The 27,494-nt window shown below is 60.6% G+C and overlaps 1 protein-coding gene across 2 annotated transcripts; it reads left to right on the top strand.

Annotated features, from left to right (window-relative positions):
* Positions 1-27,402, top strand: EPHA2 (EPH receptor A2). 2 transcript variants are annotated; one of them, XM_026519755.4, is made up of 17 exons: positions 1-197; positions 4,768-4,835; positions 6,854-7,523; positions 15,533-15,688; positions 15,810-16,142; positions 16,568-16,683; positions 17,337-17,490; positions 17,953-18,052; positions 18,576-18,631; positions 18,847-18,972; positions 19,074-19,259; positions 19,481-19,542; positions 19,655-19,864; positions 20,057-20,206; positions 20,886-21,079; positions 21,694-21,849; positions 26,444-27,402. In XM_026519755.4, exons 1-17 carry the CDS (start codon positions 113-115, stop codon positions 26,547-26,549), a joined length of 2,928 nt encoding a protein of 975 aa, XP_026375540.1. In that variant the 5' UTR covers positions 1-112; the 3' UTR covers positions 26,550-27,402. The 2 variants fall into 2 exon arrangements, with proteins under 2 accessions (XP_026375540.1, XP_057161307.1); XM_057305324.1 differs by lacking the exon at positions 1-197 and adding an exon at positions 1,252-1,275.
* The last annotated feature ends 92 nt before the right edge of the window (positions 27,403-27,494 follow it).

The following is a 27,494-nucleotide window of genomic DNA, read 5'->3' as shown; positions in this document are numbered from 1 at the left end:
CGAGAAGTTGCGCGCGGGCCGCGGGCGGGAGCGGGCAGAGAGGCGGGCGTGCGGGCGTGCGGGCGTGCGGGCGTGCGGGAGCCGAGGACCCGGCCCGGAGCGAGGAGGCGGCATGGAGCGTCTGGCGCCCCGCGCCTGCCTGGCCCTGCTGTGGGGCTGCGTGCTGGCCGCGGCCGCCGCGGCGCAGGGCAAGGAAGGTGAGTGTGCGCGCGGGGCCGCCCCGGCCTGCCGCAGCCCGGGCGTCCCGACCCCGGTACCCCCAGCCTCTCGGAGCCCCGCGGGGCGACGCGCGCAACTTTGGAAACCGACCCGGCGTCGCCAGCCCCGGTGTGCTGGGGTCGGGAGGGCGCGCGCGCTGCCTTCGCGACGAATCTGGGACCCCCCGCCCGGGGTTACGGGGCCTCTGGGGACTAAGGGGTGGTGGCCGGGCGCAAGGGGCTCGGAGGCCGCCGAGAAGGGGCCGAGGCGCGGGCCACGCGGTCGCAGCCCCGGCGGCGGCTTCGGGAACGCGTCCCGACGGGGGTGCGGGGGTCCCTTGGAGAACGGGGTGCCTGAGGGGCTTTCCGCGGACTCAGCCTCTTGGTGTCCTGTCTTCACTAACCCGCTTGCCCCGATTTCGCGGAGAAGCATTCCTGTGGAGGCCCCTCATTTTTGGGGAGGGGGCTCTCCGGCCGGCAGGGAGCCCTCTGCGGAAGCCCCTGCTCCCGGAGATTTTCTCCACGCCTCCCTTTGCCTCCAGTCGGGCAGGAGAGTATGGGGGGGAGTTTCGGGCCAACCTGCCCACGCAGAGCCTCCCTGTCTTCCCAACCCGCATTCCCAGGCTCGGGGGTCAGGTTCGGGGCTGCGAGTGCGGACAGGAAGTCCCAAAGTCAAGCGTTCTGAGCAAGGGGTGACTCAGAACGAGGAAATGCGGCAGGTGGGGGCGCGGTCTCTCAAGGTGTGGAGCCGTCACCCCAAGGGCCACTGGGGAGTCCGGGCATCCGGGGGTGGGGGACTGAATCACCCACCCCCACCCCAGCGCTCCCGGAGCGGCGCCGGGTGAGGGGCCCCGCAGACTTTGCCCTGGGCGGGGCAGGTGTGTGAGTGGGGGCGTTGCCCCTCGGCTAGGGTCGCCGAGCGGATGGGGGCTCCTGCCCTTGGCCGAGGACCTTCCTGTCCACCCAGCCGAGGCCGGCTTCGGTTTCCAACAGTGAGAGCAAGTTTTCCCCGTCTGCCTGGGCAGAGCGAGGCTTCCGCAGGCTCCAGCAGGGGGAAGTGCAGAGGAAACCCAGGCCGGTGAGAAGTTTCCTTGAGCCTTGCTTTCTTTTTCTGCCTCCCAAAAAGGGGTGGGAGGTTTTGCTTTTCCAAGTTGAGAGGAAAAGAGGCCAGAGCTGGAGCTCTTGGAGGTGGAGGTGGGGGGCACATCCTGTCCCAGTTCCTGCATGGGTCAGGGTTCCGGGTCCCAACTTGCAGGAGTGGGCGGCAGGGATTTCTGCCATCTCCAGTACTCACCCCCCTTCTCTCTACCCCCCAGCTTTTGGTCCTCCCCCTTCCTGGGGGACTGTGCTTGGAGAGAAGGGGAGAGACAGCTGGAATCACTACAGGCTTTTCTGGAAGGCTGTCCTGGGGCGAGGGGATTAGGCAGGACCCACACTACTGAGCGGGTGTGCTGCAGCCCGGCCACCAGCCTGAAAGCCTGGAGCCGCCTGGTCCTCGTGCCCCACATTGTGCCCTCCCCAGCCTAGCCCACTAGCTGCCCCCTCCATGGGACGGAGGAGGAAGAGAGTGGGTATTGGAGAGTCCTGGGGTGGGGGAATATTTTTACTTAGGCTCCAAGAGTCCCTGTGAACAACTCCCTAGGTATGCCCTACAGTGGTGGTGGTGGTGGGGTGTTGGCCCAGCTGGCAGCTGCTGGTGGGTTCTGTTCTTTGGTTTTGGGGCCAAATGTGGTAGATGTGTCGGGAGGTAGATGGGGGGGGTCGTGTGGGCAGAGAGAAGGACCCACAGGCCCCTTCCACCCTTAACCCAGGCTGCTGCTCACTTCCCTTCTCCTTTCTCGCTTCCACCCTGTGGGTAGAGGAGCCAGAATGCATTTGGAGACCCAGATGGAGCCTGTCTGGATTCTGCCAGTGGACAGCCACTGAATCTGTCCTCATTTTGCAAATGGGGAAACTGAGGGAGGCACAAGCTAAGCCCTTGCCAGCCTGCGGGCCCTCTGCACAGAGGGTCAGCTCTGAGCGTCTGGCTTCTGGAGCCGCTGGAGCCCAGGGCCCCCGGCATTGTGGTTTCATGGCTGATTTTCCTGGGAAGCCGAGTAGCTGGGCACGGATGCATTGGTGCTGATGAGGTGGCTGATGGGAAGGGGCTGGAGAGGGCTCCGGGGCCCTGGAAAGTCCTTGGCTGGCTTCTGTAAGAGCCCCGTTTGCCCTCTGTTCCCTTTTTTCCCACAGAGCCCCCTTTCTTTAGGAATTAGCTGGTTTCGGTTAAAGTGGGATGTGGGGAGCAGGGAGGTGACCCCAGGTAGTGCTGTGTTTGAGTAAAGAAAGCAGTATGACATTCGTGATGGACCTGAAGGCAGGGAAGTCAGAGAGGGAGGTTTCCTAAGGGGTGGCAAGAGGGATTGAGGGCTCCTGGATGAGCCCTGCCCAGCCAGGGCTTCTCAGTGAAGGCTTCAGGGGCAACCAAGGGGCTCCCTGCCACCCCCCCAACCCGTTCCAGGGAACCCGAGCCTTCTGTCCCTGGAAGAGCTCAGGGAGAGAGAGCCGCACCAGGGCAGGGCTCTGGTTCCTGGTGATCGGTTCTAGGGAATTTCCAGGGAGGGGGCTGTGGCTGGAAGCCCCCTGGGGAGGCTCCTTCCTGTGTGAAGGCTTCTTTTCTTCTCAGATTGAGCCCCGTGATACTTCTAGAGCCAGGCCTGGGGCTGGAAGGGGAATGTGCTCTGGCAGGGGTGGTGGGGTTCCTCTGGGCCAGGTTAACCCTTCAGAGCCTGGGAGCCCTGAGCCCCCCTCCCTTGGGGGCACAGTCTGCAGCTTCCTACCAGTCCGGGGAGGAGGGGATGTCTAGAACTGTGGGGGGCACTCACTCTTGTCCTCCTACCACCCAGCTGGAGCCAGGAACCCCCAGATTCCTTCCTTTGTAGCTAGAACATTCCATTTGCTAGTGGGGTGAGTGAGTTTTCCAAGCCTGGGCCCCGGGCATGCCCAAACAAATCTGTGCCCCTACCCTACCCGCCTCCAGGCACCCTCCCCTAGCCCAGTAGCCTTGGGACAGGTGCCACATCGGATTTCCTCTTCCCGGTCTGGGCTGCAGAGCCCTTCCTAGAGAGATTTGGCCCAGGTCAGCAGCCGGGGGCAATGCCTCGCATCAGTCCTGGGGGCCTTCAGCCCAGGGGAGGAGGCCGTCCTAACCCCAGGAGAGGATTTCCAGGACTCCTCTCTCAGTCCCCTCACTCCATCCCCACCCCTAAATCGGGCCCATCTCTGCCCCCTGCCTGCCCGGTCCCGTGCTTAGAGTCATTCTTCCAAGTCCTAGGCTTGAGGAATGCTGCTTCTTGAGGCCATATTCCTCATGCTCCAAGGCAGTGAGTGCTTGGTCTCCTCCTTCCTCCACCTGAGGATTTTACTCTCTGAATGGGGGGGGGGGCATTGTCTAGGTTCCCTGCCGGAGCTCCCCCAGTGTCCTTTCTCTCTAGGGACGGTGGTGGTGCCTGATGGGACCCGGACTTGACTTGGCGATGGAGGAGGGACACTACCCGGGGTCTTGGGTCTTGGCTATAGCCACTGAGCCTGCCAAAGAGCCAGGGGTGGACCGATGGGAGCTGCCCAAGGGCAGGGCTCGAACTAGGGAGGCCGCTGGCAGTGTGTCCCTCCGTCAGGCTTCAGTTGCCTCTCTGGGGACAGCATGGGCCTGGCAGCTGATCTCTGTGGGCCTGGAAGTCCCCTCGAAAGGTTTCCATCTCTGTCCCCCCAGGCACCGCTGCCAGGGTAGTAGCCAGGGTGTGAAGGACAGGGCAGAGGGAGCGACTTTCCCAGGGACGGGACCTCGCCAGCTGTGTGTATCTTTGGGCCCCTCCTAGAGGCCCTATGGGTTCAGAGCTTTATTCTGCCTGCTCTGTGGCTTTTGTGGTGGGAGGATCAGTTTCCAGAAACCCCCCACTCATCGTCCCCCCTCTCCTCCCTGGGGCTCTTCCCACCTGTTAACAGCCCTCTGGGAGTGCCACGAGCCATGTATGCACATATGTGCTGCTGATGTATGTGCTACGTGGCCTGGGTGGGGTGGGGGTGTTTCGTGCTGGGGGGGCATGTGGCAGGAGCACACATGAGTGTCCCCGAGGCCCACATGCATGTGAAGTGCTGCTGAGGGGCCTTGTTTCCGGAAGCAGACGGGGTGGGTGTGGTGTCACTTACCAGCCCTGCCCACCCCAGCTCTCTGCCCAGCTGCTGTCCCCCTGCTGGGCTGAGCTCTGTCCTGCTCTGCCCTGCTGGGGGCTAACCAAAGGGGGAGGTGGCATGGCTGGAACTGTGGCCTGGGAAATGGGGGGCCTAGTCCTCACCCAGCCTGTCGCATGGCTTTGCCTGGGTCCCCTCCCTTCCCTGGGTCCCTGTTTCCCTCTCTGTCAGGGGACAGGTCTTTGGGATATAGTGACCCCGTATAGTGGGGTCTTTCTATGAGAGCTGAGGAAGCCATCAAGGCCTCTTGGGGCTCCTGGGGGACTCTCACCTTTCCCGCCATGGCCTGAGTCTTAGAGACGCCCCCAAGCTCATGGGCCCTCCCTCCCATCTCTTGCAGTTGTACTGTTGGACTTTGCTGCGGCTAAAGGGGAACTCGGCTGGCTCACGCACCCATATGGCAAAGGGGTAAGCCTACAAGGTCAAGCGGTGGCATGGGGATGGGGAAACTGAAACCCAGGGAGGATGGGGCCAGCCTAAATTGAACAGCTTAGCCAGGGATCACACTCCTGTTTACCACACCGGGCTCAGAGTCTGCCCTCCCAGATCCGGGGTGGGGGTGGGGTGCTGGGGGTTGGAATGTGGGGAAGAGAGAGGAAGAAAGGGCCGGGGAGACGGCTGGAGGCCCCAGCAGAGCAGGGACCCTTGGATGCCCAGAGGAACCCCCTCTAGTTTCCTCCATCTACCTCTTGGGAGGAAGGGGTTAAAGGCTCCCTGTCTTCAAAGTCCCAGCCCAGAAGGTGAGGGGTAAGGGAGAGACCCGGAGCAGTGGCTCCCAGGTTCCTGTAGCCCCGGGGGAAACCGGATCCAGTTCCTTCCTGCTTGCCCCTCTCCTTCTCCCCCAGCCTTTACTTCCCCTTCCTGCTGGGGGCTGAGTTTGTATTGCCTCATCTCCACCCAAGACCTGCCCCCTTTCCCTGCCCAACTGTCACCAGGACTGGTGGGCAAGACACTGGGATCCTTTTCCCGGCTTTGTGTGATCTTGGGGAAGATAACTGCTGCTCTCTGGGTCTCAGTTTTCCCGTCTATATAATGGGCCCTTGCTGAGTTTGTCCTGGGGTCCTGAGCCAGGGAGAAGTACATCTCCAGGGGTCTACTTGGGGCAGTTCCCACCGCTGGCCCGATCTGTGTGAGTCAGGTGCTTGTCCCTGGTCACCTTAGCCCCGTGCGGGCCTGAGATACAGCTCTATAGATTTCCAGAATCCTGGAATGTCCAGCTGGGAAGGAGCACAGATCACCTAATCCAACCCTCTCATTATACAGAGTGGGAAACTGAGGCCCAAGGGCATTTGAGTGAGGCCTTGGCCAGTGTCATACAGTGTAGCGCAGGCCTCGTTCCCCAGCCCCTCTGCTTTTATTCATTCATTCATTCACTTGTTCATTCAACAGATACTTTCCTGAGCACCTACTCTGTTCCACGTAGGCCCTGGGGGTACATAAATGAATGCAATGCCGTCCTTCCCCTGATGAGCTCAGAGTCTGGTATGGGAGCCAGGTGTAGGTGTCACCACATAGACGCCAAGTGCTGTGATAAAGGGAATATGGAGACTGCGGGAGCCAGAGGGGGCACTTGGCCAAAGTCTTCCCAGAGGAGACTGAGCTGATGTTCTGAGGGGGGAAGACCGTGTGCCGGTCTGTTCCAAAGCCAAGATCTAAATAATGCAGGATCATTCATTCTTTTTTTTTTTTTTTAATCATTTTATTTATTTATTTAAGAAAGAGAGAGAACGAGAGAACACAAGCAGGGGGAGCAACAGAGGGAGAATATAGTGAGCAGGGAACCCAGTGATGTGGGGCTCGATCCCAGGACCCTGAGATCATGACCTGAGCCGAAGGCAGATGCCCAACCAACTGAGCCACCCAGGCACCCCTCATCCATTCTTTTTGACTTAACCCTTTCCCCTGCTCCTCACACCGTCCGTACATACGCACGTCCAGTCAATACTACTATTACGACTAGTGATACCAGCTGCCTGTATGAGAGCTGCTTTGTCTTACCCGTGCCAGCCAATGTGCTTAGCAGTTTGTAGACCCTCTGTCGTTCATCCTCACGGCCATTCTGTGAGGCAGATCCTGTCCCCATTGTACAGATGCAGACTTCGAGGCTCACAGAGCTTAAGTGATTCACCCGAGGTCACACGGATCCCCCAGACTCCACCCCCGGCTCCCAGTCCAATAGAGAGGCCCAGCACCCTGACCCTGGGGTCAGAGACCCCAGAAGGACAGGTCGTAGCTCAGCCACAGTTAGCCCGTGAGGGTGACCTGTAGCTCCTCTCTGGGCCTCAGTTTCCTTCCCTGTTAATGAGGCTCGCGAGAACGTAAAGCGTCGTCCCGATGCCCCGCTCTGCCACGGGGGCCTTGCCCCTGGGCCTCAGCATCTCCCCGGGTGCCTGCCCACACTAAGCTGTCCCCCTTGCCCCGTGCAGTGGGACCTGATGCAGAACATCATGGACGACATGCCCATCTACATGTACTCCGTGTGCAACGTGGTGGCCGGCGACCAGGACAACTGGCTCCGCACCAACTGGGTGTACCGCGGCGAGGCTGAGCGGATCTTCATCGAGCTCAAATTCACCGTGCGCGACTGCAACAGCTTCCCCGGGGGCGCCAGCTCCTGCAAGGAGACCTTCAACCTCTACTACGCCGAGTCGGACGTGGACTACGGCACGAACTTCCAGAAGCGCCAGTTCACCAAGATCGACACCATCGCGCCCGACGAGATCACGGTCAGCAGCGACTTCGAGGCGCGCCACGTGAAGCTGAACGTGGAGGAGCGCTCCGTGGGGCCGCTCCGCCGCAAGGGCTTCTACCTGGCCTTCCAGGACATCGGCGCCTGCGTGGCTCTGCTCTCCGTCCGCGTCTACTACAAGAAGTGCCCCGAGCTGCTGCAGGGCCTGGCCCGCTTCCCCGAGACCATCGCGGGCTCGGACGCGCCCTCCCTGGCCACGGTGGCCGGCACGTGTGTGGAGCACGCCGTGGTGCCGCCGGGGGGCGAGGAGCCCCGCATGCACTGCGCGGTGGACGGCGAGTGGCTCGTGCCCATCGGGCAGTGCCTGTGTCAGGCCGGCTACGAGAAGGTGGAGGACGCCTGCCAGGGTGAGTGGGGGTCTGGGGATGCGGGGAACGGGGGTGCTGGGGTGGAGGCTGGGCTCCTGGGTTCTGGGGTTGGCTCTGGCACCATTGGGACCTTGGGAAGGTCACCCCTGCTTTGATGTGCAGTGGTTCTCTGAGTGGAAATCATGGGGCTTTCCTGGCTTTCAGTTTCCTCATTTATGGTTGGCTTCGCTCATTCCCTGAGAAGGGATAAACTGAAAAGTGGGATACTGTGGAGGTTACGAGCAAGGATTCTAGGGCAAAAATGCCTGGGTTCAAATCCCAGCTCTACGTTTAGCTGTGTGACTTTAGGCCCGTTTCTTAACCTCTCAGTGGCTGGTTGCCTGCTCTGTGAAATGGAGAGAAACACAGTGCCCATCTCGTAGGGTTGTTAGGATAATCAAATGACCTAATGCTCGTGGAGTGCTTAGCTCAGTACTTGACACGTAAGTGCTTTCAAGCGTGCTTGTTATTTTTGATTCATTCCACAAGTATAACTTCAGTATCGGCTATCTACCACCACCGTGGACACATGGTCCGGTCCCCGGAGCTCGTTCCATCTCTCTTAATGCACTGTGTGACCTTAGGCAAGTCACTTAACCTCTCTGGTTCTCAGGCTGCTCTTTTGTACATGGCGGTGAGGGAACTGGACCCAGGATTCACACCCTCTGGCTGCGCATGGATCACTTGGGGAGCTTTTGAAAAACGTCTGCATTGAGGTCAAAGTGGAAGGCAGGTGCAAAGTCTGCCCTCCCTGCCTGACTTTCTCCCGGGGTCTGGACCCAGGTTCTCCTGACAATCTTCTACTGATAACAAATAGAAGCCAGAGGAGGGGCCTGATTCTCCAGGGCTCTGTCTGGGAACGGGGCCTGGGCATTAGTGAGCTCACATCAGGAGGCTGTGGCTTGGCACAGCCAGGGCCTGTGACAGCGGAAATCTCTACAGCAATGTGGATTTTTTCAATGGGTGACTTTTTCTAGAAATGGCTGTGGGGCAGGGCATTTGTGGAATGCAGGCCAACCGTTGGAAGGCCAGCTCATCTGCTCTCTCTGGGAATTTCTTTGCTGAGATAAGCGGGGTGTTGAGAAATTGGGGTTCAGTCCCTGCAGTGGCATGTACCCACTGGGTGATCTTGGGTAAACCTCTCTTCATCTCTGGCCAAAAATAAGGCTTTCTACTTGGTTTGTTAGCCATAGATCGGGCACCAGACGAAGTAGGTTGAAATGTTCGAGGAGCCTCAAGCCTTTTCTGATAGGCTGTATTTGCTTCTTCAAACAGATCCTCAGAATCTTGCTTAACACAGTCTGTAAACCCCTGGACGAGAAGTTCCCTAGTAGGCCTGTGGTGTAGTCTCTGCTGCGGCCCTTCCTACCACCCCATTGTCCTTCCAGCTCCCCTGTGCCGAGTCTCTCTTCCCGATCTGGCCCCTGCTTTAGGTGATCTCCAGTGCACACTCCCAGTTTCAGACAATGACTGCGGGGGGGGGGGGGGGGGGCAGAGGCAGCCCAGTGGGTCGAGCAGGCTCCTCCCACATGACATCCTCACACAAGAATGCAGGGGTGGGGGGTGAGGGGCAGCTGAAAACTTTCCACAGGCTGGTGATTCAGGCCCTGCAGAGATAAGTGGACGTTGGGGTTGGGGGGGGGGTTGCGGGGAGGGGGAGGCTCTCTCCAGTAAGGGGGAGCCGGTTTCCTTCCCCTAGAGGTGGGGGGGGTCAGGGTTCTGGCAGGCTTTGCCTGTGAAGAGCTGCGTAGGCCGCGGATTGGGAGGACTGGTTTCCAAGAGCAGAATCTTTGACTTTACTGGGGGAGCCCTCTCAGCTGCCAGCCGTCTGTCGCCCTGCTTTTTCCTCCTTGAGCTCCCTCAGCATGGCTCTTAGGGGCCCTCGGTGTGTGTGGGAACCCCCAGCCTGGCTGCTCGATATCCCTGCCGACGTTTGCAACAGCCCTCGACCATGAGGCCGGTGGAGATAAAAACAGGAGCTCCTATAGACAGGTGCCCTCCACGGGCAGGCGGGAGCCAGGCGAGCGCTTTACCAGCACGCTTGCTGAGTCGGGCCCACCTGTCTTCGAGACACTTCGTAGACAGGAGGCTGAGGCTCAGAGAGGTGAAGAGGCTTGCCTGGAGTCACACAGCGAAGATGTGTGGTTGCACCGGATTTGAATCCAGGCGATGCAGCGGCGCCCAGGCCTGAGGATGGGTCAGGAAATGGGGCGGGAAATGACCAGTTCCTTTGGAATCCCTGACTCAGCTCCTGGCCAGAGGATGGAGCGCGAGCTCTCCGGGCAGCCCCCGGATGGCGGGTCCTGGTGTGGGAGGGTGGACGATCGGGGCCGTTACTGAGCACACGGAGGGAGAAATGGAGGCAGGTGCAGGGCCGGCCCTCCCCGCCTGACCCTTCCCGCCTGACCCTTCACAGAGCCATGGACTCAGATTCTCCCACTGGGGCTTTTACTGATGACAAATCACGCCCAGAGAGGGGTGTGGATTCCCTGAGGTCACCGAGCACCTGGTCTAGGTCATCTTCAGAGCTCGCTGCTTTTCAGGGTTCTTTCCCCAGGAAGCTTGGCACTCAGGAAAGAGTTAAGTGGACAGCAGAAGGGAGGCACTTCCCAGGTGCTGCGATTGGACAGGTGGGCACCCTGCCCGGAGAGCTCTCGTAGCTATGTCAGGAATGAGCCAACTTTACTCCAGGCCCCCCGCCCTGCCCCCGGCCTTGCCTGGGGGATAGTGGAGTCGCTCAGGCTGACCGGCCTCTCCCCTGTCCTCTCCCCTGGGGCGGCTTTGTCTCTGTTTCCTGTGTTGGCATCGCCCGCTGAGCTGCCGGGGCCCTGCCTGGCGCCTCAGCCGTGGGCGCTGCGGGCCAGGTGAGCAGGTGGCCGGCGGCTTTGGCCAAAGGCTCAGCCCGGCAGCTGGGAGGCCAGAGCTGGAGGTGGGCACCGTGGGGGGTTCCTCTCTTTGGAGGCTCCTGCGCCTTCAAGCGGTCCAGCCCCCTGGGGATGTCTCCTCTCTAATTTCTCTGTCCCTCCCGGTTCATAGGGACATCCCACCCAGTCCAGGCACCAGGCCGAGCATTTCATGTGGTTTCCTTCAGTCTTCACAAACCCAGAGAGGCTGAGGACGTTAGCTCCATTTTATAGATGAGGAACCTGAGGCCCAGAGAGAGGAAAGAGTGGCCAGTGACCAAAAGAGTGGGGGCCTGGCACGACGAGGGCAGCGTACGGTCCCCAGCTACTGCCCCTGGCGTGTGTCCTCCCCATAAGCTGTGTGCCCTTGGCAAGTCCCCTCTGGGTTTCATTCACCCCACCTGTCAAATGGGTGGCTTGGACCCTTGCTGACCTAGTGATCAGAATCTTCCTCCTGTGATTTTCTACCAAAAGCCCGAGAACCCAGATTGCCCTGGTAAACAGCTGACTGGATGACCTCAGCGCGTGGGGCAAGAAGCAGGGTCCCGGTACTGGCAGCCTGAGTGGCCTAGGCCTAGCCCAGGGTCCACAGCTGAAGGGAAGGCATCCCCTGGGCAGGGGATGGCTCTGGTCAAGGTGGTCTCGGGGCAGGTTGGCCCCGGGCTGTGTCAGAGGCCCGCTGAGGCAGGACAGGACTGATCCCCAGGCTGGGGGCTCTGTGAGCTGTTGACTCTTGGGCACGGCCCTTCCCGGGCCTCATTTCTGTGGTTTCCTCCGGCCTGCTGGGGTGGGAGCGGGGGGATGGCAGCTCCCCACCTCTGCCCCCACCTGCCCCGCCCTCAGCTCACACGGGGGGGGGGGGGCAGCTCTGTGGGGTGGCCCCTCCCACCCTCTCCGGAGGTAAGTGGGTCCCCAGAACGGAAGGAAGGAGGCAGGGAAAGCAAACAGAAGATAAAAGGCTGCTGGTGGGGAGACAGCAGGAGGTGGAGGCTGGCGGTGTGTGTGGGGGGGAGAGGGAGAGCCGTGCTTATCTCAGGCTTGGGGGAGGAATGTGCCTGAAGATAATTCTCCAGGGTGTGTGTGAGGGGAAGGAGGCAAGGTGCTAGCAGCAATCGGGCCATGGGGACATCCCCACATGGGGCCGCCGGAGCCCCTGGGGAACAAGAAGCCGCCAGGGGCGGGAGCTAACAGTTCCCCTCATTGGCAGGGTCGATGACTTCTGGGTCACCATTTGTTGCCTGTCAGGGCACAAGACAAAGTCCACGCTCTGCCTCCACGGCCTGGGGAGGTGACTGGCCCCAGGTGAATGGCCACTGTGACCTCTTGACCCTGTGACCTCCTACCAGTTGGAGAGGTGGTTGGGCCTGGGGGGAGGGGCTCCGCCAAAGGCTTGATTTGCGTCACTCGGGAGGGCGGAGGGCGTATGTCCCTAAGTCGCTCCACGCTGCCACCTGAGAGGCGGGCATCGGGAACTGGAAAAACCGGGGTGCAGCTCTGGGTGCAGCCACCGTGGCCCAGTTCCCCTGCTCGGTGTGGCCCGGGCCCGCCAGGCAGCCCTGGGCAGAGAAGCTCTCCACAGGTGTGCCAAGGCCAGGCTCCTGTGCCCGGCAGGTTGATGTCCCGGGGCGCTGTCCCCGCAGGGTCTCCCAGGGCATGGCGACACCGCTCACTCCTGTGGTGAATGTTTAATGCACTCGTCCTAGGTTTAGCCATTGACTCACACATTTGTTCATTCATTCGTTCATTCATTCGTTCATTCGCCCACCCGTCCCTCCACCGAGTCAACCCTACTGCGTGCCGGACCCTGTGCTGAGCCGTGGGCCGCAGAGAGATCGGGCGCCGTGCCTGCTGCCACGCTCACAGAAGACGCTAATAGGAGCAGGAGTCATTTCAAAGGGAGCACGAAAGCCAGGCCGAGAATTCCCCCGAAGCAGAAACGGTGTTTATCTGCCTCACCATCATATCCCGGATGGTGCCAGACACGTAGGAAGTGCTCCATTTCTATTTGGTACACATAAGGTTGAGTAACAGATGCCCCCGGGGGGCAGAAGAGGGCCAGAAGTCGGGCAGTCTGGGAGAGCCGTGGAGAGGCGCTCCAGCGGGGTATTGAAGGGTGCATAGGAGTCCCCCGGTCAGCTAAGGGACCGTGGGTATCTTGTGCCCGTGGGTGTGTTTGGGTGTGTGTGAGCGCCCAGTGTGTGCCCAGGATGCCAGGAGATCCAGCTGGGCGAGGTCAGAAAGACACCGGGGCTTGCTGCTGTCCTCCCCGTGAACTCCGGGGCCCCTGAGCACTGGCCCACTCTGGCAGGGCCCTGGGGACAGCCCCTTGTCGTTGTGCGGTCGGAGGTGGGGGCAGCACGTTCTCGTCAGGCAAGCACATGCCCCGTTGACGCTGCCTCCCCACTGTATTATCTGGCATATCCGCAGCGGAAATCTCTCCAAATTCCCTCTTTCCTGCCAGCAGCAGTCAGGCCACCCCCGGGCTCTGGGGCCAAAGAATGGAACTTGACTCTTCCCCTACCCCACCTTCCTCCTTTTGGCACAGGACTGGGGGGGCCGGGGTGCGGGGGCATTGTGGGGGGTTGCAGGTGGCTAATGCCTTCGGTAGAACCAAGCCCGAGCTGTGGGGGCTTGTGGTCCCCTCCCCAGCCTGGGCTGGAAGGTGGTTCTGGGGGCCCGCTGAGCACTCCCACTCCCCTGGGCCTGGACCGAGGGGGCCAGCCCTTACCCAGGGTATAGGCCCCTCCAGGGACAAATCGGGGCACTCGGGGGAATTGAAATCCCAACATAAAATGGCCCGGCTCTCTGGAGTCTCATTTTTACTTGAAGATGTGGGGAGAAGCGAGCTATTTTTGTAATGTGTAATATATAAGGAGGAATGCAGAATACACGTGAGGGGTGCCTGGCTGGCTCTGTCGGTGGAGCCTGTGACTCTTGATCTCGGGGTTGTGAGTTCGAGCCCCACATTGGGTACAGAGATTACTTAAAAATAAAACCTTAAAAAAAAAAAATACGCCTGGATTGCTGAGGTCGTAGGAGACTTGGTTCCCGAACCAATGGTGTGGGGTTGACCCTGCCCTTGCTTCGCCTGGGCCATGAACGTGCTGCGTTTGAGAAGACCTAGGTCGGGAGGTGCCACACAAGTACCCCCCCCCAGCTGCTCTGATCTTCTGGCTCTTGAAGCGAGTCAGGACTCCTCTCCCGTCCCTTTGAGGCTTGTTTCAGAACATTGGTTTCTCTTTGCTCTAAAACGAGACACGTGTGGGAGGAGAGGGGCTCAAAGTCAGGCATCCTGGGTTTAGGCTTTGGTTCCGTGTCTTAGGAGCTTGTTGACCTTGGACAAGTGCTCTTGCCTCTCCGGGCCTCAGGTTCCTCCCCTCAAAAGTAGAATGAATGAGACGGCGCCCACGGTTGACGAGCTTGTCGTGAGGAATGAACGAATGGCAGGGGCGTGGTCCGGGAGCTACACACAGTAGGTGCTTAATCAGCGGGCGCTGTTTGCGTCCCAGGACACAGAGCAGGAATGAGGTCCCAGGCCCCCTCTGTCCTGGACGAGCGTCCTCAGGGCCTCTGCTGTGGTTCTGACATGGGGGCGGCGCGTGGCAGGACAGGCTGTTCACTCATGGTGGGCGAGAGGGGCTGCCGAGGTGTCCCTTGAGTCCTGTCCCCTGACTCCCAGTCTTGCTCCCCATTGCCGCTCACAGAGGGAACTGGACAAGGAGGGAGACCTTGTCCGAGAATTTTTTCGACAGTGTGAATCTGTGCCATTTTGCTCTGTGTCAATCCTTCAGTCCTTCAGTGGCTCACTTTGCCCCTGGATAAAGTCCTGGCTCCTTGGCCTGGCATTAAAGTCCTCGTTCAGTCTGGTCCCTGGAAACCTCTCAGCCTTCTTGCCTCCTGCTCCCCCCATTTATGCTGAGAAAGCCACTCATACTTTCTGTGTGAGTCTTGCTGTTTCTCACCCATACCTCCTCCTTCCAACATTTCTGCCCTGCCGAACTCCTATGCAGCCTCTAAGCCCCAGCCGAAATATCCCCGCTATGACTCCTCAGATCTCCTTAGCTCTCGACTACCCCTTTATGGCAGACATAGTCATGCGCTCCCACTCCCTGAGTTCAGGGGCTTTGTCTCATCTCGGGGACCACACCACGGAGTGATATCCTGAGGTGTCTCAGGACACCGTCCACAGGATAAGATGGAGGCGGGTACAGTAATGGTGGGGTTGCAGAAGAGGTCCCTAAGGTGATCCCACCCCCATTCTGGCCACTTGGGCAGCTGCCCAAGCCCTGAGCAGCCCTGCACCATGGGCCCCGTGTCTGGGCAGCTTCCTGCCTGTGAAGCCAGGAAGGGGCTTGGGGCATGGGCAGGATAGGGTGGTGGGAGGAAGAAGCCTCTGGAGTCAGGTGCCTGAGCCCCTAGCCGGCCTGGCCAGGACAGGACCTTCCACCCGGGGAGGAAAAGCTGCTTCCTGGCTGCCCTTGCGGGTGGCGGAAATGACTCGGTCCTGGAAGCAGCTCCACAGAAGGTGCTGGGGGCCTGGCCTTTCCTGCTTCCTGGTGGGCCAGCCCCGGAACAGGAAGGCAGTCAGGTCCTGGGGTGGGGGGACACCTGCAGGGGTGGCATCCTGAGCGGGCGTGCCTGGCTGCTGGGCTGAGGCGGTGGTGACAGTGGGTCAACAAAGGCCAGCGGTGAAGACGCAGTTACTGGGCAGCTGGAAGCCTAGGTGGGGCCCCATCGGGCTGGTCTGCACAAATTAAAGGGGAGGAGGCAGGCGGGCAGCATGGTCCGTCCGGTGCCGAGCCAGGTGCGAGATAGGCTCCTCGGGTGAGATGTGAGCCTTGCACGCCAGGCTCGGGTGTGGCCCCAGTTGCAAGAGCGGACGGGGAGTGTGCAGAGCTTTGGAGCACACGGGTGAGGCACTTCCTGGGCGCCCAGCGTGAGCTGGACGCTTGCCGTGCACTCTGTCATCACGAGATGCTTTACCAACAAGAAAACGGGCCCAGAGAGGTTCAGCGACCTGTGTGGGGTCCCCACGACGAGGTCTCACTAGAAAAGTCGCCTCGGGTGGGAGCTGGTCGAACTGACGCCTGTCCCTGTGTCCGGCAGCCTGCTCTCCTGGATTCTTCAAGTCCGAGGCGTCCGAGAGCCCCTGTTTGGAGTGCCCCGTGCACACGGTGCTGGCCCCCGAGGGGGCCACCTTCTGTGAGTGTGAGGAAGGCTACTTCCGGGCCCCGCAGGACCTGCTGTCGATGCCTTGCACTCGTGAGTCTTGCCGTGGTCAGGGAGGGCGGCTGGGGCAGGGGAGGGGGGACAGGGACGTGGCCTGCTGCTCGACGCGTCCAGGGCACCCGGGGCTGAACTCTGGCCTCTGCCCTCTGTGCAGGCCCGCCCTCCGCCCCGCACTACCTCACGGCCGTGGGCATGGGCGCCAAAGTGGAGCTGCGCTGGACGCCCCCCCAGGACAGCGGGGGCCGGGACGACATCGTCTACAGCGTCACCTGCGAGCAGTGCTGGCCCGAGTCGGGCGAGTGCGGGCCCTGCGAGGCCAGCGTGCGCTACTCGGAGCCGCCGCACGCGCTGACCCGCACCAGCGTGACGGTCAGTGACCTCGAGCCACACATGAACTACACCTTCGCCGTGGAGGCCCGCAACGGTGTCTCGAGCCTGGTGGCCAGCCGCAGCTTCCGCACCGCCAGCGTCAGCATCAACCAGACAGGTGAGGGCCGGGCGTCAGCGGGACGGCCACCCAGGGCTTGGCTGTGTCCGGAGGGAGGCAACAGCCGGGGCTTAGAAATCCGAGCTCGGTGACCTCTCTCAATTTCCTCCCTATCGAGAGGATTCAATAAACTATTATATATGAAGCTCCTAGAACAGTGCCTGCCCACAGACAGGCTATCCCAGGGGTCAGCTGTTGTTTGAATTTTATTAGCCACGCGCTCATAGCTACTCGGAGGGGGCCCCAGGTGTGCCAGCCCGTGGGGTCCAGGGCGGGCGGCTCTGTGCGCCGGAGCCAGAAGAATCCCAGCTTGGGATCTGAGGAGCCTGGGCCGTGGAGGGGACTGGGTCTGGGGGCACTCACCCCGCCCCCAACTGCCCCCATGTGGCTCCTCACACCCCTCCCCCGCACACCGTCCTGCCCAGAGCCCCCCAAAGTGAAGCTGGAGAGCAGCAGCACCACCTCGCTGAGTGTCTCCTGGAGCATCCCCCCGCCGCAGCAGAGCCGTGTGTGGAAGTATGAGGTCACCTACCGGAAGAAGGTAACTCAAGGGGTCAGGGCTGAGCCCGGCTGGGCTGTACGGAGAGGACTGATGGGCCGCATAGATGCTTACCGCATTCGGCCTATGAGGGCACTGGGGTCGCGGTCTTCGTGAGAGTCACCTCTCCCGGGTCAGCACAGCGGAGAGTTGTGGGAGAGAAGACACAGTGTTCTGGAATCCCCAGAAGAGATAGTCGGGGTAGGGGAAGAGCCAGGGCTCGGCAATCAGACAGACCTGGGTTCGAGTTTGGGGTATGCCTTTGCTGGCTGGAACGTTGAGCGACTCACTTCATTTCTCTGAGCCTCCGTTTCCTCTGCTGTAAGAAGAGCGTCAAGGGGCATCTGGGTGGCTCAGTTGAGCGTCCGGCTCTTGCTTTTGGCTCAGGTCATGGTCTCAGGATCATGGGATTGAGCCCCGAGTTGCGTTGGGCTCCACGCTCAGCAGGGAGTCTGTTTCTCCCTCTGTCTGTCCTTGCGCTTGTGCTCATGCTGTCTCTCAAATAGATAGTCTTTAAAAAAAAAAAAAGGTAAGTAAAATCTTAAAAAAAAGAGAAGAGCATCGAGTTTGCTAACGTAAGCGAGCTGCCTTGCTGAACTGGGCAGGGATGGTCTCTGGGGGCCGAGCTGACGCCCCCGCCCTGCCCTCATCCACAGGGCGACTCCAACAGTTACAACGTGCGCCGCACCGAGGGCTTCTCTGTGACCCTGGACGACCTGGCTCCGGATACCGTCTACCTGGTCCAGGTGCAGGCGCTGACACAGGAGGGCCAAGGGGCTGGCAGCAAGATTCACGAGTTCCAGACGTTGTGTGAGTCGGGCACCAGGGCGTGGGCCGGGCCAGGGCCGGGAAACAGAACGGTTGGGACGTCTGGGGGGAGGAAATGGATCAAAGAACGTAGACATGCCCCCCTCCTGGTCAGCCAGGGCCTGGGAGAGCCTGGTGGGGATCGGCCCCAAGGCTGGGGAGGGGGATCCAGGGACATATATTCGGGGCAGTGCTGTGAGAAGGAAGGACATGGGGTCCAGCATTGGCAGACCCAGTTCAAATCCCGTGTCACGGAGAGTCCCACACACCGGGCTGCTCCTACCATATTCCCTAGGGAAGACCTGTCATTTACCATCTATGAAGTGCGAATAAATATTCTCATGAACCATCACAAGCAAAAGCATCCCGCACACGTCCCTAAAGTGGCCCTTGGGTGCAAAGGGGGCACTGCCCTGATTTGGAGTGCGGGGGGCAACCTCGTCATCAGCTGGTCTCCCCTGACAGCCACGGAAGGATCTGGCAACATGGCAGTGTTTGGCGGTGTGGCCGTCGGCGTTGTCTTGCTTCTGGTACTGGCGGGGATCGGCATCTTCATCCATCGCAGGTCCGTCGGAGCCCACGCCCGGGCTCCCCAGAGGGCTGAGGTGGGACGCAGAGGGCCGGGAACCTCGGCTTCCTGTCTGGAAAATGGGGCTGTTGGTAATCTGGTCCCCACCTGCCGGGGGCCCCTGTAGACGCAGTGAGCCATAAAGTGCCCAGCGCAGCGCCTGGCACGCCGCGGGGGCTGGGGACGTGGCGGTCATTATCTTTGCTCTCGTTAGTAACGGTGTGTCCACACTTCCTCTGGACACGCAGGCAGGAAGCTCTGGGAGCTCTAATGAGGAAAGCCCTCATTATGGCCACTTAAGGGGCCATTATGGGGCGTAGATCCCAAGGAGGGAGCCCTGCTTGCTCATTTCCTCCCCGCCTCTCCCGCTGCCTTCCCCGCACCCTCTGCCTGCTGAGCAGAGTGCCTAGCACACCAAGCCCCGGCTTAGGACTGGGGGGTTGGGGGGAGCAGGAGACTCATGGCCAGAGCAGGTCGCTGACCTTCCCTGTGTGTTCGGCTCCCCGTGGGGTTCTCTCAGGAGGAAGAGCCTGCGGACCCGCCAGTCCTCTGAGGACGTTTACTTCTCCAAGTCAGGTGAGATGCTGTGCCCTTCTATGCCCCGCCCTACCCCGCCAGCCCCACAGACCCCCCAAGCTCTGTGGGGGAGGTGGGGCAGCCAGGCTGTGCCCAGGGCTTCCGTGGGCGGCTCAGGGGGCCTGGGCCCTCATGTGGCCTCCTCCTCTTCCTCTTGGGTGACCCCTCACAGGGACCCCTCCCCAAACTGTGACCCTGCCTCTCCTCCCTTCCAGAACAACTGAAGCCCCTAAAGACATACGTGGACCCCCACACATACGAGGACCCCAACCAGGCAGTGCTCAAGTTCACCACCGAGATCCATCCCTCCTGTGTCACGCGGCAGAAGGTCATTGGAGCAGGTGAGCGCGGCGCCCTGCAGAGGGGCCTGAGACCAGTTGGGAGCGCCCCATGGCCGATGGCCAGGCTGACTGGGTGCCCCTCCCGCCTTGTCTTCCCGAAGGAGAGTTTGGGGAGGTGTACAAGGGGATGCTGAAGGCATCAGGGAAGAAGGAGGTGCCCGTGGCCATCAAGACGCTGAAAGCCGGCTACACGGAGAAGCAGCGGGTGGACTTCCTCAGTGAGGCCAGCATCATGGGCCAGTTCAGCCACCACAACATCATCCGCCTGGAGGGTGTCGTCTCCAAATGTGAGCCTGGGCACGGGGGGTGGGGGTGGGGGGGTGGGGATGGGGGGATGGGTGCCCCCCCCCAGGGCCTGACCACCCACAGTGGGGGTTAAGAAGGGCTGCCCCCTAGGGCCACCAAACAGGGACTCTGTCCGTAGCTGTGCCCACCACCCCCCCGTACACCCCCCCCCCCGCCATCTACACCTCTGGCCACCCCCTCACACCTGTGCCGCCCTCTGCAGACAAGCCCATGATGATCATCACTGAATACATGGAGAACGGGGCCCTGGACAAGTTCCTGCGGGTGAGGCTGCGGGTCGGGCTGGGTGGGGGCCCGGGGCTGGTGGACCCGCGGGGCTGCTCGCGGGGACCCTGGCGGGGTTGGGGGCTGCCGGCTGAGGGCCTGTGCCGTGCAGGAGAAGGACGGCGAGTTCAGCGTGCTGCAGCTGGTGGGCATGCTGCGGGGCATCGCGGCCGGCATGAAGTACCTGGCCAACATGAACTACGTCCACCGCGACCTGGCCGCCCGCAACATCCTCGTCAACAGCAACCTGGTCTGCAAGGTGTCCGACTTCGGCCTGTCCCGCGTGCTGGAGGACGACCCCGAGGCCACCTACACCACCAGCGTAAGCGCTAGGGCGGCTGTCGCTCCCGGGGCTGAAGCGGCCTCCGCGCTGCCCCGTCCCCGCACCCGTGCGCCTGGGCGTGGGCCTCTGCAGGCAGGAAGGCCTCCGGGGAGCACGGGCACGGGGCCCTGGCTGCGAGAGCCCTCGGGCCGGCCGGAGGGACCGTGGTGACCGGGCCCGGGTCCCCCGCAGGGTGGCAAGATTCCGATCCGCTGGACGGCCCCGGAGGCCATTTCCTACCGCAAGTTCACCTCCGCCAGCGACGTGTGGAGCTACGGTATCGTCATGTGGGAGGTGATGACGTACGGCGAGCGGCCCTACTGGGAGCTGTCGAACCACGAGGTAGGCGCCCCGCGCCCTGCCCGGCCCTCCCCTGCCCTGACCTGGAGCCCTTCACTCCCTTCTGCACCCCGGCGGCTGGGCAGAGAAGGGTTTTGGGGGCTCATCTGCATCGGGTGCCTTTGGTAAATGTTTGAGGGCCTGCGGTGAGCCAGGCCTTGCGCTGGGCTCCGGAGCCAGTCCCTGCCTCCCGTCGGCGGAAGGACAGGGAAGCGAGGAGTGGGGCGGGGGTGTTCGTCTGCGTGTGTGCGTGTGGTAGACGCAGTTGTGTGCGGGAACGTGCTCGCCCGGTGCCTCACGCGGCCTGGACACTGAGGCGCGGCAAGGGGGCCGGGGGAAGACACGGAGTGGGAAGAGGGCTCTCGCTGAAGGTAGTGGCTGGTGTAGACATCCCGAGACTGGAGGGAGGCTGGCTGCAGGGCGCACCGAGTAGCTGCTGCTGGGGTGCCCTGGAAGGAGCAGGGTCAGGAGCCCTTGCCTCCGTGGAACTCTGGAGAGCGCCCCTTAGCATCTGCCCTTCGTGCCTCTGACGCTTATGTGTCGGGCTCTAGAAAGAAGGCTCATCCCCTCTGCGTCTGGGGCTCCCCTTCCCTCCTGGGCCCACGGCACGCGCGGGGCCTCCTCCGGGAGCCTGCAGGGGTTTGGCGGCCGTGCAGCCCCGCCGACCGTCCTGCCTTCCCAGGTGATGAAAGCCATCAACGACGGCTTCCGGCTGCCCACGCCCATGGACTGCCCCTCGGCCATCTACCAGCTCATGATGCAGTGCTGGCAGCAGGAGCGCGCCCGCCGCCCCAAGTTTGCCGACATCGTCAGCATCCTCGACAAGCTCATCCGAGCTCCCGACTCCCTCAAGACCCTGGCTGACTTCGACCCCCGGTTAGTTCCGTAGCCCCCATGCCTGGCGGCTCCCAGTTCTACTCCTGAGCCGCTTCGGTCCGGCGGCCGGCCAGGGGCCGGTGGGCAGGGGGCTTGGACCTTCTCCGTGGGCTTTACTTACCCTGGACCGGGGCTCAGAAGACTCGAAGAGAAGCAGTTGACATATATGGGAAATGTGCCGGCACCGCGCTCCGTGCCTAACATGTTTTAACTCATTCAAACAACCGATGAGATGGGTCCTATAATTATCCGCCTTTTGTTGATGAGGAAGCTGAGACAGGACGATTAAGTATTTTATGTGCTGGCAGGTGGCCAGGCTGGGGCTGTGCCTCCAGGAACCTGAATCTTAACATTTTGTTATTTTGTGGTTATTGCTGGTGGTGTTGCCAGTGGGGGGGGAGGGGGCAGCAGGAGCTGTAAACACCGAGTGCTTCTGACACACCAGCCTGTCTCCCTGAACCCTACCCGACTGGGCTTCTCTGTTGCCCAGAGAAGGAAACTGAGGTACAGGGCGGTTGGGTGAATCGCCCAGGTTAGGGACCGGCAGGCCTGGGGCCCCGGGGCAGGCTGGCTGCTGCAGCCGCTCACCGGCAGGTGGGTGACTCCCATTGCAGGGTGTCTATCCGGCTGCCCAGCACCAGCGGCTCCGAGGGGGTGCCCTTCCGCACGGTGTCTGAGTGGCTCGAGTCCATCAAAATGCAGCAGTACACGGAGCACTTCCTGGCGGCTGGCTACACCGTCATCGAGAAGGTGGTGCAGATGACCAACGAGTGAGTCCACCCCCCACCCCACGCGCCTCCCGCCTCCCACCCCACTGCCTGCCCATGCTTCTCCCCACCTGCCTGCCACGCCCCTCTTCCTCTTTCTCTCTCTTTTTCTTTCGGTGGCAGAGAGGCTTCCCAGGAAGGGCAGAGCCAGGCCAGCAGCTAGGAATTCTGGGCACTCACGCCCGGCTCCCCCCCCTTCCTGCATCTTTTTCCCCGGATGGGAAAATAATTGTCATTGTCATAGTCGGAGCAGTGTTTCTGGTGGGCTGACTCTGTGCCAGCTGTGGGCCTGAGCACTTTGAATCAGGCTTCAGGATAACTCGGCAGGTGGGGCTTGTCCATCTCCCCGCTGGGCAGGTGGGAAACGGGGGGCAAAGGGCAGTGATTTGCCCAGAGTCCCACGGCCACTAGGGGCCCAGTAGGGTTCCAGCCCTGGTCAGTGAGAGCCCAGAGCTCAGGGACCACGGAGGTCTTTAGTGGAGAAACTGAGGCTGGGAGGTTATGTAGCCTGCCTAAGGTCACACAGCCGGTTAGGGGCAGCGTGCCTCTCCAGGGTGCTGAAGAGAAATGGGCAGAGCCCTTGGACTTCCTGGCTGTTGCCCAGGACAGAGTGCCATAGGCCATCCCTTCCCGGGACCTCTTCCCACAGGCTGCCCCTTGGGAGCTCTGCTCTCTGCTCCAACATCAGGGACCCTTCCCGGCATGGCCTTGGCAAGGACACCTCTTCCCATCCCTGGAGGAAGAAGACATGATCCTCTTAGCCTTTCGTGCCTCTAAAAATAGTGTTAAGTCCCAAGAGCCCAGCTTGTTTAGGGTCTAAGGTCAGGGCCGGAATGGACCCTGGGGCTGGGAGGTTTTGGGAATCACATGGGAGGGTCCACCCGGCCTCCCACAGTTCTGGGTCACAGAAGTTCTGGGATCTGGGCTTGAGCGGGAACATTCTCCAGGGCCTCTGAAGACCACTCAGCTGGGCTGGTGATTGCCGGCCAAAGCTTCTTAGACCAGGCCGTGGCCCATCCCAGGGGGTGGGGAGTCAGACAGGGAGAGAGCGGGCCAGAGGGAGGCCCGGAGAGAGGAGATGGGTCCCAGGATATCTTGTCTCCAGCCAGCAGCAGGGTCCCAGGCTCGGGCTCTGCAGTCACACTTGGCTTCAAGTCCCACATCTGCCACTTCCTAGTGGGAGACCTTGATCAAATTAGATTCCATGTATGAGCCTTGGTCCCTGTTTCCCTGCCGTGCAGATGGCATGGGTGAGTGCAAATGACATGCGTAGTATACAGTAGGGGCTTAACCCATGTCACTCCCTCCTCTCCTTGACCCCCTTGCTCTCAGCCTGCAGCCTGTGGGCAAAGGCCAGGATGTCTGCACCCCCTCCTTTTGCCTCAGAACCTGGAACAGCCCCTTGGCCCCTCCAGGGGCTCCCACCGGGAACGGCGCGGCTACTCTTGTGGGTGAGCAGAGCAGAGGGCAAGGAGAAGGGCTTACAGGAAACACATGTTCTTAGAAGCTTCCCGAAATAGCCCGGGGTGCTCCTCGGCCAATTCCTTTCCCACGAGCAGGGACAGGGCTGTCTTGGATGGATGGAGGCTCTGTGTGTGTGTGTGTGTGTGTGTGTGTGTGTGTGTGTGTGTTTGCATGTGTGCTGTGTTTGCATGTGTGCTGTGTTTTGAAAGGCCTGAATAAAGGCAGGAAGTCGTTCCACGCTCCCTCTGCCTCCCACCAGCTCGATGGTGCTCCGAGCTGGGGCCTGCGTGACTCACCAGCACTGCCACCTTCTTTATTTCAAATAAATGAAATGAATGGGGATCTTAGAACACTCTTTTACCCCAAAGGCTGTGTCTACACATGCCGTGAGTCCCAGTGGGACGCAAAGAGCTGGTCTCAGAACTCAGCACTTTCCCCGATGGGGTCAGGGTGGGGTCGGGTCGAAGTTTAGGCTTTACTGTCCCCTCCCTCCCCACTCCCAAGGGGCCGGCTGGGCAGGTCCCACAGCAGCCCCCTTTTCTCGGATCGAGCATTCACTGCATTATTTTGAAGTTGCTTGAGTTCCTAGCTAGACTAGTGGTTCTAAATGTCTTTTGAGGAACTAAGGAAGTGGTAGAGATGGTAGCCCAGAAAAATGCCCCGTCCAACAAGAGGCCCTGTCCAGTGTCTGAGGCGACACAACACGGCTTTTTTTGGGAGCCAGGCTGATGGGGCTTATGGTCGCCACGTGCTTGGTGCTGAAGCACTGTTTGCTGGAGGAATGGATCGTTGGCGTGGGAGGCTCCAGGAGCCCTCTCTCACTGCTCGCGCCCAGGGCCAGTGCATGGTAGGGAATTGCTGGGGAGGTGGGGCTTTTGACTCTCCCAGGACCAGGGCTGGCATTGAGAGTGCTCAGGAAAAAGGTAGCCTTGGTCATGTGTCTCCCTACCCCTGTGATCAGAGTGGATAGGAGTGGCAAGAGGGAAACGGAGGCTGGGGCAGGAACAGTCTTGGGATGGGCTGTGATTCTCACCTTCTGTGCCTCTGTGGTTAGCAAATGAGGCAGGGAAGGTGTCAGGGTCTCTTTTCTGTGAAATGGAGTGGAGCTGGGGTAGGAGTGGAGCTGGGGTAGGAGTGGAGCTCGGGAGCATCTAAGCCAAGCTTCCCATTTTACAGATACAGAAACTGAGGCCCAGAGACAGGATAGGACCCGCCCAAGGCTTTGAAGAAGCCCAGGACTAGAATTTGGCCTCTTGCCTCCCAGCGCAGGGGTTTTGCTTCTTGGAGAGGCCTGAGGAGCCACGTCAGCTCCCACCCTGTCAGATCAACACCGTCAGTCTGGGAGAGGGCCCGAGGCGGCCTGGGCAGTGGCTGCAGATCCCCTAAAGCAGCTGGTCATTCGCTCAGCAGGTGCTTCTTGAGGACCTACTGTGTACCAGGCCTGTCCTGGAGCCCAGGGGACTAGGTCTCTGCTGTTATCCTCCTAGCACTCACTTAACCCACAGGTTTTTTTTTTTTGTTTTTTTAAGATTTTATTTATTTATTTGAAAGAGAGACAGCCAGTGAGAGAGGGAACACAAGCAGGGGGAGTGGGAGAGGAAGAAGTGGGCTCCCAGCGGAGGAGGGAGCCCGATGCGGGGCTCGGTCCCAGGACTCTGGGATCACGCCCTGAGCCGAAGGCAGACGCTTAACGACTGAGCCACCCAGCACCCCTCACCCACACGTTCTTAAATCATACATCAGGGTCTTTGGGACCCTGTAAGATGCAGACTCCCTGCCCCACCTTCAGAACATCAAGGTCAGTGAGTCTGGATTTAGGCCCAGGATCCTGCCTTTTCAGGAAGTGCTTCCTTCCCTGGGGGTCCGAATGCCTCCCTGGGAACCACACTTGGAGACCTACAGGTGTGGGGGAAACAGTGCTGCTCTTTCAACAACCCCAGCTGTCTCGGTTGGAATGGCCTGCCGTGGAGGGTTAGGAAGTTCTCCCCGGTGTCTGACTTCTGGCCTTCCTGCTGCGGCGGGAGCAGCCAGCCCCTCCTGGAGGTCCCCGAGCCATCCTCCCCACACACCCGGGTCTGCTCTTCCCTGCCCAGTGCTTCTCTGAGGGCTCCCAGAGCCTGTGGGAAAGTCATGTCTCCGGAATTGCAAACAGGAGCTCGCACCGTATAATTAGTTTCATTTACAGCCAGGAGACGGCCCATAAAAACCTGGGTGTTTTCATGGGTTTGGGCTGGTGGGTGAGGGTGGTGGAGGAGAAAAGTCCCAGAGTGAGCAATAAACGTCCTGCTCCAGGGCTCCTGGGAGCATAAGTAGTTTTACAAGGGGATGGGGGGGGGGGCATGGAAGGGGGCAGGAGCGGGCTGTGGGCTCCTGGGCACATCTCCCCATCCGGCACCGAGGCTGTTCCCTCTCTGCCACCCATCTCCACAGGGTCGCCCACCCTCCAGTTAGACAGTCATCCCATTTTACAGGTGAGGAAATTGAGGATCCTAAAGGGACAGCACCTGCCTTGGGGTGACCTCATCACCTGACTGCTGACCACAAGCCCCTCCCCTGAGCAGCCTGCAGATGGAACTTTAACCCTTGAGGTCCCCCTGCGAAGTGCTTCCCGAGTTCTTCCTCAGTTATCAGCAGTGGGCGCTCGAAGGGAGGAGGGGTGGAAAGGAGCTTTCGGGGAGAGCTGTGAGCAACAGCCCTAGAGGGTCCCTGCCCCTGCTCCCCTGCACCCAGTGATTGCTGCCCTGGGGAGAGGCCTCAGCTGGGGACAGTGAGGACAGACCCAGGCTGGGGGAGAGGAGGCATTTGTTCACAGCTGCTTCGATTTCCAGCTCCTCCACCTCCTGGCTGTGTGACTTTGGACAAGTTCCTTCACCTCTCTGAGGCTCAAATGTTCAAATCTGCAAAATGGCGGTGAAAAGAGCCCCTGCTTCACAGATGATGGTGCAGGTTTCATGGGGGAGGGGAGAAGCTTCTCACAGAGTGGGCGCTTCTATCACTTACCTAACCCTGTCACTGTTAGCAAGCCTTCAGGATGGGGATCCTCCTGTCAAGCCTCTGCGCCACCCCCCACTCCCTCTTCTCCCCACCACCTTTCCCCGGCCAGCCCCTGACTCCCTCTGTCCCTCACCCACAGCGACATCAAGAGGATTGGGGTACGGCTGCCTGGCCACCAGAAACGCATCGCCTACAGCCTGCTGGGACTCAAGGACCAGGTGAACACAGTGGGGATCCCCATCTGAGCCCCGGCAGGCCTGGAACCCCCTTGGCCAAGAATACTTGAAGAAACAGTGGCTTCCCTGCCAGCTCTGCTCTGGGCCTCGAGGGACCTTAATTTATTTCTAGTTATTCTTTACTGATGCCATCCTGAGGCCTCTGCTGGGGTGGGGGGTCTCGGACAACACCTTGGCCTAAACTGGGGAGATGCTCAGGGACCCCGAGCTGGGGGCCTCTTCGTCTACGAAGAACAGACTGCCAAGCACTTAGCAGGCGCCGCCATGTTCCCAGCATCCCCCGGGGCAGGAGCCCCGCCAAGGCATCTGGACAAACACACAGGACGTTTCCAGACTGACCTCCCCTTTGCCGTCTCAGGGGTGGAGGGGTTCGCCTCTGGTCATGTGAACAGGGTACCTCCAGCCCCACCCACAAATGAGAAGAGGACAGCCGGCCAACTCAGCTGGGCAAGACCCAAAGTGCTTCCCCGGTCCCTCTGGTGCCTTCCTCAGCCGCCCAGGCCCTGCCCTCAGCCCCAGCGGGCCGAATCTTGCTTCCCCGGGGCCCTCGCAGGATGCTTGGTTGTGTTGAGGTTTTTTAAAGTATATATTTTGTACTTTGTGGGGTGTATGTGTGTGTGGCAGGGGGCCTGGCCAGGGCTGGGGGGCAGACGGTGGCCTGTGTCAGACATTCCCCGGCTGGGGGCCGGTCCGTTAGGTCTCCCTCCTCTTTAGACAACATTCACTACTCTGTCAGTGTTACTGATTTTGTTTTTGTTGAGTATTTTTTTCGAACCTTAATTTATTATTATTTTTTTTATATTTATTGTTAGGAAATGACTTACTGCTGTTGTGGAATAAAACTGCAGATGATTCAAACTGATCTCGGTTTTGAGTCTTTGGGGAGCAGCGGTGCCAGAGAGCGGCCTTGTGTGTTAGAAGTGGGGGGTGGGGAGCTCACCCCAAGCGTTTAAA

This window comes from Ursus arctos, unplaced genomic scaffold (assembly GCF_023065955.2).
Source record: "Ursus arctos isolate Adak ecotype North America unplaced genomic scaffold, UrsArc2.0 scaffold_32, whole genome shotgun sequence".
NCBI classification, from domain to species: domain Eukaryota; kingdom Metazoa; phylum Chordata; class Mammalia; order Carnivora; family Ursidae; genus Ursus; species Ursus arctos.
Note: the sequence above shows the minus strand (reverse complement) of the source record. Positions and strands in the feature narration are given on the sequence as shown.